This window comes from Lontra canadensis, unplaced genomic scaffold (assembly GCF_010015895.1).
Source record: "Lontra canadensis isolate GAN:19392208 unplaced genomic scaffold, GSC_riverotter_1.0 scaffold113, whole genome shotgun sequence".
Taxonomy (NCBI): Eukaryota; Metazoa; Chordata; class Mammalia; order Carnivora; family Mustelidae; genus Lontra; species Lontra canadensis.
In genome coordinates this window covers 4,262,371-4,274,396 of record NW_022631107.1, presented here as the reverse complement: position 1 = coordinate 4,274,396, position 12,026 = coordinate 4,262,371, and the positions used below count along the sequence as shown (strand labels likewise).

The 12,026-nt window shown below is 33.1% G+C and overlaps 1 protein-coding gene across 6 annotated transcripts in view; it reads right to left on the bottom strand.

Moving 5' to 3' along the window:
- The window catches only part of AGTPBP1 (ATP/GTP binding protein 1), a 150,461-nt gene that overhangs the window by 46,040 nt on the left and 92,395 nt on the right, over positions 1–12,026 (bottom strand). For all 6 annotated transcript variants that reach the window (XM_032840553.1, XM_032840558.1, XM_032840555.1 and 3 more), the window contains 3 exons: positions 9,635–9,718; positions 7,964–8,050; positions 7,732–7,880 (listed from right to left, as the gene is read on the bottom strand). In XM_032840553.1, the coding sequence (XP_032696444.1) occupies positions 7,732–7,880; positions 7,964–8,050; positions 9,635–9,718 (320 nt within the window). The remainder of the gene's footprint in view (positions 1–7,731; positions 7,881–7,963; positions 8,051–9,634; positions 9,719–12,026) is intronic.

Sequence of the window (12,026 nt, the reverse complement as noted above, 5' to 3'; positions counted from 1 at the left end):
TAATGGAAATAAGAAGAACTCATAAGAGACCACTTGTCAGAATTTGGGAGGAGTTTCTAGTAAACTTGAGGCAGATGAAGCAGGACTGAGAAAAATCCAATGCAATAAGCCTCATGCTCTATTTTTTCATATACGTATTTTGGATTTCCACAGCTAAAAAAAAAAGTGCTGCACTACACCTTGAAGTCCCTTAAAGAATAACAGATAAAACAATAAAGCACAAAAACAGGAAGCATTAAAAAACCAAACATGTCAATTATAAAAATAATTTTATGTAAGTTAAAATCATATTAAAGACAAGGGTCAAACAACAAAATCAACCTCTATTTATAAGAAACAACAGGCAAAGATATATCAAGCAAATTCAAACCAAAACAATATAAAAATAGAATTCAAGGCTAACAATACTGAGGTATGGCTATTAATTTATACCATTAAATGGTACATACAAAAGGAATATGGAAAAGTTATAACTATATGCCAAATAATATTGCTTAAGTAGAAAAAAATATGTTTTTGTAAATGAGGGATTGACAGAAACACAGAACTGAAAGACAATTTTTTTAAGAGGCAGAAAGAGAAGGTAAAAAATAAATAAGGACACAGAAAACCAAATAAATGAACTTATAACACTAAACTAACAATGTATATTAAGTCGTTGCCAGGAGAGAACATGAAATCAAAAACTGACCTGATCTTAAGCCATAAAAAGTTATTCCAAGTCATAAATTTTCTATGTATATGAACAAAATGCATTAAAACTTGAAAATAATTTAAAAATTTTAATCAAAATAACCTAATCAACTATAGGAATATAACAGATGTTTTCCTAAATAATTCTTGGATCAAAAAGGATACCAACACTACATACAATTAGAGGCAATCTAGAAAATAATGAGTCTTAATATTAAAATCTAGAGGGGAAGGGATATAGAAATAAGTTATAATCAAGAGCAAATGCTTGGTCATCAAAAATAAATTTAGGTAAACAAACCGAAAGTTAAAAAGAAGAAAAAAAGTAAAACTTCAGGGAGGAAAACAGAAAAATTAATAAATAAAAATCTTTGAAAGGAAATAATGAATAAAACCAAGACCTAGGTTTTTAAAACAATAAATTATGTTGTGAGCACAACAAAAGGGAAATAAGCAAAAGTAACAAGCAAGCACACATACTGCAGATATTGTATAGAAATCTACATGATTTCTAGCGAATTTTGAAAATCTAAATGTCATGTATATAAGAAAATATAAATTATCAAGATTGCCACAATAATTAATAGAAAACTAGGAGCACTTGGGTGGCTCAGTTAGTTAAGCCTTCAGCTCAGGTGAAGATCCTGGGGCCCTAGGATCAAGCCCCATGCGGGGCTCCCTGCTCAGCAGGGAGCCTGCTTCTCCCTCTTCCTTTGCCTCCCCCCAACCCCATTCATGCTTGTGCTCTCTCTCTCAAATAAATAAAATCTTAAAAAAAAAAAAGAAATAGAAAACTAGACTAAGTCACAGATATCTGAAAAAGTTATCCAGCTACTCCCTTTCCCACCCAAGGGGCACACAATCAAGATAGTTCTAGAGATGCATTCTTTCCAAATTTCATGAAGACATGTAAATGCTATACTGCTCCAGAACACAGGGTGGGGAAATAAAACCTTCTCCATTTAAATGTTCAAAGTTAGCATCAGCTTGCCTCCAAAACTGGATGAAGACAGCCCTCCAAAAATGAAACTGACTTGCCTAACTTATGACCAGTGATATAAAAAGCCTTTAAAACAAAATACTAATAAATTAAAAATAGATATATATTAAAATATTAATTCACATGGCAAAGTGAATTTACTTCTGAAACCTAAGGAAGATTTCATAGTAAGAACATTAGTACAAGCACATTAACAGCTCATAGCATTATATGGTCACATCATATTAATAAATACAAAAAAAAACTTTTGATTTTTAAAAGTTAATAACAACAGAAATTCTTTACTACAAAAAAGAATCCATACTCAAAAAAAGAACTAATGTATTTAATGTAAATACTAGAAAAATTCACATTAAAGTCAAAATAAAACAAGGATGCCTAATGTCTCCTTTTTACTTTAAACATTCTCGTAAGTCATATCTAAAAGTTATGAAACAATGAAAGATACACAGTTTAACTATGGATAAGGAAAAATTCTAGGGACCTACCAAGAAAATCCACAGTATCAAATGAGAAACTATGAAACCTAGTAAGGAAGTTCAGTAAGGAGGTTGATTTTCAAGTGAATATATAAAACCTGACAGCTTTCTTAATTATAAGTAATAACAAGCCTGAAAACAGGGAGTACTCTTTCCTAAGAGAAACCCAAAAAATACATAAAATACTTGAAAGTAAGTAGAAATGAACAGAACTTACAAAAAGAAAACTAAAAAACTTAGGTGAGGCCATAACAAATGAATAAACAAACCTATACACCATGTTCTTAAGCAGTAAGACTTTATATAAAAAAATCAGTTTGTAAAAAAAAAAAATCAATTTCTCGCAGATTATTCTGCAAGTTTCATGCAATGGAAATTTTTTGGCACTTGAAAAAACTATTTGAATATTATTTAGAATAAACTATTCTGGAAAAATAGGTAGAAAAATTCTTAAAATTGTTTTTGAAAAAAGTGTTAGCTGTACTATATAGTCACTTACACAACAGTGGTACTAGAGCAACAAAGACATCATGGTGGGTATTAAGGAGGGCACGTATTGCATGGAGCACTGGGTATGGTGTATAAACAATGAATTTTGGAACACTGAAAAAATTAAAATTTTTTAAAAAGACAAAAAAAAAACCAAAATAAAGACATTACACTAAACAGAAAGTCTCAGATCATTAAAATCAAGTGGTACTAGAGCAACAAACAGCCGCCAAACAAAGGCTAGTCCACTGCTTCTGAGAACTGTGGTATTTCATACCAGTGGGGACAAATAATATGAGTAGAAGGTCAGAATAATTCGACCTAGATTCAAAAAAGGCAGTAACTATGTGCAGGTTAATAGTGCTATCTCATCAACCAGTTTCCAAACTGTTTTTACTAACCACACCATTTTTCTGTAAGAGCTCCCACAGACCAACCACATATAATGTCTTCTAAGCAATGTTTCCGCCTCTTCTTTCACTAGAGGGTCAGGAACAGAGTTACAAATGTAAACATTTGAGAAATAACTCAATTTGTCAATATTGATAAATACTGACTTAACTACTAACGATAGGATTCAGTGAGATCCCAATTCACAGAATATACCAAAATAAATCCTAGATGATTAAATATTAACAATGAAAGCATATTATCAAATACACTTGAAAAAGGCTGAACTAATTTAACAACCCTACCAGCACAAAAAGTACCCCTTTTCCCTAGTCTTCAGGAACCTATGTTCATTTTCTTTGATAAATTCTACTTGGAGGAATTGGTGGCAATGCAATAATCAGAAATACACACACACACAAAATAATTAAGGATATCAAGCACAGCACAGCTTATAATTTTGAAATGCTGAAAACTTAAATTCCCAAACTGTTACCATTAAAATAATCATTGTACGTTACTCAACAGAATATTATATAAACATAGCAATGATGTCACTGAAAATATTGAATGGCATGGGAAGTTTTTTTTATAAAATATTGTGCAATTAAAATAGTTTTGCGTGAATTTTCATATTGTAAAATGAACCTATCAAAGGAAAAAATTTAATATTAAAATTATGTGAATAAGTTTGAGGATAGATAACAAAATGCCAAATGGTGGTTTTCTCTTCTTCCTGTAAGATTCTTCTCTAAATGGGTTTTTTAATTTTTAAAAGATTATTATTTACTTTTTGACAGAGAGAGAAAAATGTCAAGTGAGCGAATATAAGCAGGGGGAGTGGAAGAGGGAGAAACAGGCTTCCTGCTGAGCAAGGAGCCCCATGTGGGGCTCAATCCCAGGATCCTGGGATCATGACCTGAGCTGAAGGCAGATGCTTAACAACGGAGCCACCTAGGCACCCTTAAATCATTTTTAATTTGCCAAATTCCCCACATAAAGATCCACTATTTAGGGCGCCTGGCTGGCTCACTCAGTTAAGTGTCCCACCTTTGATTTCGGCTCAGTGGTGATCTTGAAGTCATGAGATCAAGCCCCACTCAGGATCCCTGCTCAGTGGAGAGTCTGCTTAAAACTCTCTCCCCCCTCCCTCCTCACTGCACATGCGTGCTCTCTCTCTCTCTCCCTCTCTCTAAAATAAATCTTAAAAAAAAAAAAAAAAAAAAGATCCATTGCTTACTCAGCAGAAAAAAGAGTATTCACAGCTGCCAGTCAATGATATTCCACTTTTGTGAATTTGTAACTAAATAATTATTTTACAAATATTTTATACAATAATGTTGATCTCAGCATTATTTAAAATAGAAAATAATTAGAAACTTAAATCGACAACAAAGAAAGGTTTGGTTAAGTTCTAGTAACTCTGTAGGATGTCCATTTAAACTCTGTTTCAGAGGAATATTTACCAGAAAAAGTGTTAACAATATAATGTTTGGTTAACATACAGACTGTGAAACTGCATGGGTTACATGTCTTATTTTTTTTTAAATAAATACCTGTGTATATGTAGAAATCATATATTGCCTTATTAAAAAAAAAAGGTTAGAAAAAAACAATATTAAAGTGATTATTTCTGGATGATGCACTGTTGATGGTTTTAATTTTCTTGACACCACTCTGTTACCCAAATCCCTATGAGGTTGAGTTTGTAAAGTATGACAAACACACAAGAATACCCAAAGGGCAAGTACTAAAGAGAAGGGAAAATTTTAAAATAAAGTAGTCATCTGTCTCATTGCTTTGATTCGGTTTCAGTTATAAAATTTTATTTATTTTAAATTTAAAATGACACTAAAGGAAGAGTTTTTTTGTTTTTTGTTTTTTGTTTTTTAATGTATCACATGGAGGTACAGGTTTCAAAAAAATAGAAAAAATTTTTAATTAAATAAATAAAATTTTTTAAAAAATAGAGCACTGGTCCAAAACATAAGCTTTTAATTTTATGTATGTAGTATGCATTTATTTTTGGGAGAGAGAGCAAGCATGAACAGAGGGAGAGGGAGAGGAAGAATTTCAAGCAGGCTATCTGCTGAGCACAGAGCCCAACATAGGGCTCAACCTCAGGACCCTGAGACCATGACCTGAGCCAAAATTGAGTCTGCCACTTAACCAACTGAGCTTCCCAGGCACCCCTACAAGCTTTTAATTTTAAAAATTAAAATAATAAAGTTTAAAGCAGTAAGAGTATTATTTTATAAAAGTAAACAAATAAGAACAGTTAATAGAGAGGTCTTCTACCTATAGATCTACAATTTGAAAATGATCATTTCAGGAATCGAAAGCCTCTTTATATTTATATGCTCTTATGGAGCACTCAAAATACAAAGGTAATTCCATTTCATTGATTGTCCTTTTCCCCTCTAAAATACTATGCTAGCATTACACTTAGAAGTTAAATGGGGAAGACATGAGATTTTCTAACTGCTGTAATAATCTGAGTTTCAAATAAGATAATTTTTAAAAATTATATGAAGGTTTAGGGTCAAAAGTAAATTTTTCTAAGAAACGTGACATTCAGTGATTACTAGTTATGCCCCCAAATCCCAAAAACAAAGAATGTTAAATAGATTTGTATCAAGAATTTTCATATTACTCTCCATGCAAAATATAACCATTGACTCCTTAAATAAGAAATACACATTAAAAATTGATTATTTAAAGTAAGATTACAAAATATTTAAAAACTTTAAAAAATGCTTAGAACTAAACCAGATATTAGTCTACCCAATCTTCCTATAATTACTGCATTAAATTAGTGAATCTGCCTAAAGCTTTTATCCCACACATGTAATCATCCAGCATATACAGTTTCCTATTTTCCACGAAAATAATGACAACTGAACACACCATTTTCAACTCTTGAAAGCTGTAATTTCCAGAAATGCCCTTAAAAAGCATCATCATATTCACACTTAACAACCATTAATACTTTTGCTGGTACAACACTAGAGTTTTTAAAACTGTCTCATGAGGAAAAAACAAAAAAAAAAAGAAACTAAAAGCTGGTTCTTGGAAAAAGTTAAGAAAATTGACAAACTTCTAGCAGGACTGACAAAGGAAAACAAAAAGAAAAACACAAATCACTATTATTAGGAATTGAAATAAGGGGTGTCACTACAGACAATGCAGACCTCAAAAGGTTAGTAAGGGTGTCTACACACACATTTGACAGTTTAGAAGAAATGGATCCATTCCTAAAAAGCACAAACTACCAAATATCACAACTCACTCCAGATGAAATAATTTGAAGAGCTCTAAAACTATTAAAGAAATTTAGTTTGTAATTCAAAGACTATCAAAAAAGACATCCTTCCAGATCCAGATCGTTTCACTTGGAAAATTCTATCAAATGTTTAAGAATTAACACTGAATTTATACAAGCTCTTCCAAAAAACCAGAGGAGGAAACATTTCCCAAACCATTTTATGAGGTCAGTATTAGCACCATACCAAGAAGAAACGGAATACAAAAAGAAAAAAAGAAAATTATAGCTCAATGTTCTTCCTGAACATAAATACAAAAATTCTTAACAAAATGTTAGCAACTATACACAATGACAAAGTGGACTTTATTCCATGGTTTAAAAAAAGGCTGGTTCAATATTCAAAACTCAATCAATATAATATACCATAGTAACAATCTAAAGAAGAAAAACAATCTAAAAAAGAAAAGAAAATGATCAGACCAACTGAAACAAAGCATATGACAAAGTTCAACACCCACTCATGATTAAAAACAAAACAAAACAGGGGCGCCTGGGTGGCTCAGTGGGTTAAGCCTCTGCCTTCAGCTCGGGTCGTGGTCTCAGGGTTCTGGGATCGAGTCCCACATTGGGCTCTCTGCTCAGCAGGGAGCCTGCCTCCTCCTCTCTCTCTGCCTGCTTCTCTGCCCTACTTGTGATCTCTATCTGTCAAATAAATAAATAAGATCTTTAAAAAAAAAAAAACAACAAAAACAAAAACCTTAGCAAAGAGTAATAGAAGGAAACCTCCTCAACTAGATTTTAAAATTTGCAGAAAACTACAGCTAATATCTTGCTGAAAGGTGAATGATAAAGGAGGGGCACAAGGCTGTGTGCTGACAGGAGTATTCTGCATCTTGGTTTGCAGTGACTGGTTCAAGAACCTACAAATGTAATAAAATGGCATGAAACTCTGCACCCACACTGCACCAATGTCAAATCCTGACTCTGGAAGACGTAGCCACTTGAGGAAATTCAGTGAAGAGAATGTGAGACCTTTCCTCAACTTCTATCATATTTCTGGGAGATTATTAAAAATTTAGAAAGATGACTTTATGTAATTCTCCTCTAGATAAACTGACATAAAAAACTAGATTTTATGCAGGATTAGTAATAAATCTTTGGTTGTATTTGATTTGGATGAAATCAAAGATACTCACTACATTTTAAAGGGTTTTTCCCCATCAAAGCAAAACTCAGTTAATTTAAATTTTGCATAATAAATACCTGAATTTTGAGAACTAGAGAAAAAAGAACAATGAACCTTTTTAAACAAGTCAATAATTAAAAAAAAAAAAAAAAAAAACAACAACAACTTCTGTCCCTCAGTTAAGATGCCTACATACTTTTTAAAATTAGGGGAACAAAACATGTCTTACCATAATTAAATTGACTGTTGGACTTTTCACAGTTAATGATGTTAAACCTGTAAGCAACACCTGGTCGCATTCCACTGACTTCAAAGTAAAACCACTGGTGATAATGATTGCTATTTATATCTGAGTTCAAAATAAGATCATATTCATTTCTGAAAATAGAAAATATAGAAATCTAATTAGAATTAGGAAAATATCTGTGTATAGACAAAATGTGAAAACTTCAATGACTTACTTTCTAATTTGAATTACTTTGCGCAGATTCCCAGATTCAAATTTGGAGTTAAACTTCAAAATATCTCCTTCTTCTGGAATAGTGTAACTAAACAAAATTTTTGAAATAAGTTTAATAAAATACATTGCATGTAAATAAGTGAACAAAAGATAAATAAAATTACACTACAAATTAAAACTATACCACTATGGCCACTTCACCCTCATTATTTTTAAACCAAAAAAATACAACCAACACAAGCAAAACACAAACTCTGGCTAACATTTATAGATTTAAAAATAATAACTACAAGTAGAGATGTGTTCTCACGTTTATAGTGAATGATAATCAAAATAAGAAATTCCACCTCACTGAATAAATGTCATTCCTAAATACTAATAATCATATAAAAAGGCCAGATTTTTTTAAATGCACATGACCTGTATTAAGTAGCAATAATTCTAATTAAACTATGTAGTTCTCAGGTAAAAATTTTATTTTAAATTTATAGAGCTATATTAGATAACAGATATTATCTTATTTAATTAGTACCAAGAAGCTAAAGGTATTATCTTCACTTTACATAGTCACTACTTAGTATTTACTGATTGCCTACTAGGTTCCAGATTCAATTTTAGTTGTCTGTCTGTCTGTTTCCCTGATTAAATACAAATGCTTGCTCTTTTGAAGTTTACACTCTAATAGGGGGACACTAAGACTCCAAGAAGCTCAAGGACTTTGCCAAAGTCATTTAAGTTAGAAATAGCACTGGTGTCTACGCTATCCTCAAGGTTCCTGAGTTTCTCTTTTTATCACATCTGCCTGATCGGACACAGAATTACAACCACTGAAATAACTAAGATATTTTGAATAAGGAGATCTGGTTTCCATTTTTAAGATTATTCCAAATTCAGTAATCAGCTTTGATACGGCTTTTATCCTTATTTCTCTGACAAAGATCTTTAAAAGGTGTTTTATTTCTTCCAAAAAGACCAGTAAGATGTGAAATTTCCCCCCAAATATTAGAATGTTGAAGGAGGGGGAAACCCATTAAGGGCTAATTAAATTTTTCCTCTGAGAAGGCAAATAATAGTCACATTCATCATTTCTAATTTTCATTTATTTACTTATATTTAAACCCTAAAATGTGATGATACCAGTGATAACTGTAAATAATACCAATGCATGAAGCATCATAAGCAAATGGCCTCAAAGGTCTGGAAAGTAATAGAAAGGACCAATGCAAACTGTAAGCAGTAAAAGATGAGAAAGAATAACAGGGAGCACAGAGAAATTGGCAACCACATATTCCTTCTATAAGGGATGGTAATTTGTTGTCCCAAGGAAATGAAGATTCAATATTACAGGACAAAACTGCAGCCTTCCATGTGAAATCTCCACTCTCTCCACTGCAGGTAATTAGAGATGTTTTTATCAGTTTGTGACCTTTCCCTTATTAAGCCCATTAAAAGTCTACCGATGAACAGAAGCAAAAGGCTGTGATATATTCAAATTAATATGATTAACTTTACATTACCATTACATCCCTGCTAAAAGATGAAAATGGAGTAAGGGTGAACTAGGTGGAATTTAGCTCTATTTTTTTTATCTTTTACAAACAACACTGAAATCTGAGAGTACAAATAAAACTAATAAAAGTAAAAGCAACAACAACAGCAACAACAGACTTACTTGGGGTTATCTAAGTCATACACCACTCGATCTATGATATCACTCTGATGTATTAACCTCTCAATATCTTGAGCAATTTTTGTCCTGAAATCATAAAAGAGAAGTGTGACCACCGAAATTCATTATTATTATGCCAAGGAACAACTTTCTCCAAAATAAGTTTTGGATGAAAAACGTATAAAATGACAAAACTTTCTTAAAGGAAAAATGATCCCTCCTCTATGTATTTTGTACACACAAAAAATTATCAACACATAACAAGACAAAAATCAGGATTTTCATGTAGCTGTAAGTCGAACAGCTTAAAAAAGAACTCGAACGTTTATGACAACTTTCTATATAGAAATAATATGAAGCTACACTCTAGTCCTTAAGCAAATAATTTTACATACATAATAACAGCAGTAAAGATCTAAGAAGCCAGAAATTATGTACAAAGGAGATTTTTTTAAACCCACCCTTACTGGAATTCAGCTAAAACACAAATGGCAAACAGTTTTACACATTCCACAGAATCTGTGCTCTCTTCTGTGGCTGGAGAGGAAATGTGGAGGGGAGGGGAACACTTGTGTTAGGAAGCAAGTGTGGACCCTCAAACTCTAGGATTCTCTAGGCCTGATCTCCCCCTATTTCAGTCCAACAAAATGGACACCAACTAACTGAAAAATTCCTAAAATCCCTGCCACTGTCCTAGAAGAGTGAGCCACACACAGACCCCACAATTCTCCCTGTCAGTAATTAAGCCAAAGAATATACCAATCACTGAAAGTGGCACCAAACTGTAACTAAACCAGAATAAATGTTGACCAAAAAACCAGATGCCTGGAACTCCAGGTAGACTGGCCACAAGGGTCCTGGTGGGAAGATGTCTGTTGTGGTAATAGTCACAGTGTCATTTGTCATATTAGCACTTATTCTTAAAGAGGAAGCCAATTATATGAAATGATTTAAATTTTAAGTTTGTCTGTTTCAGCTAAAGATTGGTAATGCAGGAACGCCTAGGTGGCTCCGTCGGTTAAGCATCTGCCTACGGCTCAGGTCATGATCCCAGAGTCCTGGGATCAAGTCTGGAGCAGGGCTCCTTGTTCAGTGGGGAGTCTGCTTCTCCCTATGCCTGCTTCTCTCTCTGCCTGCTGTCCCCCTGTATGTGCATGCGCTCTCTCTCTCTCTCTCTCTCACTCAAATAAATAAATAAATAACTTTAAACAATAAAAAGACTGGTAATGCAGACTAGAACTGTGGTCTCTTGATTTACTAATAGAGCAGAGTGGGAAAACTCACCAAAATGGTTATAATAAAATGTTAAGAATCCACTAAAGAACTTCAGGTAGATGTGAAATTGTCTCCTGTACAAAGATACTTCTTTGTGATTATGGAGTATTAATTCTCATATAATTTAGAAATATATCTAATCATATCACAGTATAATTTCAGAATAAGCTAAGAATGTATTCTGATGAACTCAAAATTATCAGGAAAACATTAAAAGGTGAGATAAATATAATACAGGAAAAATTAAGAATGTACAACTCTAAATTTATTTTTAGGTTTATTCTACAAAAAATAGTTCATCACTGATAAGCAGTCTATCAAAAAAAATGAGTATCAAAGGATTATGATATAAATCCTTGAGTTAGGCTCAATATCATCACTTTCAAATGCCAAATTCTTCCTAAACCTTTTAAAAAGCTATTAATTATGGGGCTGCCTGAGTGGCTCAGTGGGTTAAGCCTCTGCCTTCAGCTCAGGTCATGATCCCAGGGTCCTGGGATCAAGCCCCGCATCGGGCTCTCTGCTCGGTCCCCGTCTCTCTCTGCCTGCCTCTCTGCCTACTTGTGATCTCTGTCTGTCAAATAAATAAATAAAAAATCTTAAAAAACAAAAAAAGCTATTAATTACAATAACAAGTCCAAAATTTATATCGCCCAGATCTTTGATAAGAGATGGCACTCACATATATTCAGATATGCCATATTAAAAAAAAAGAGTATTCAAGTATGTGTGAAAGACTAAATACATCCACTCGTCAGAATAATTTAGTAAATAAGGTTGATACATACCACAAATGTGCAAAAAATAGTACCTACAAAAGTCTGAGTTTTGTTTTGTTTTGTTTTGTTTTAAGGAAAATGTTATTAACAGGCTGATACAACAGCTCAGTTCTATAGCAAAGTTCCTTAATGTAAGAGAGGGTCAGGAGTGCCTGGGTGGCTCAGTGGGTTAAGCCTCTGCCTTCGGCTTGGGTCATCGCCTCAGGGTCCTAGGATCGAGCCCCGCATCCAGCTCTCTGCTCGGCAGGAGGGCCTGCTTCCCTGTCCCTCTGTCTGCCTCTCTGCCTACTTGTGATTTCTGTCTGTCAAAAAAAATAAATTAAATCTTAAAAAAAAAAAAA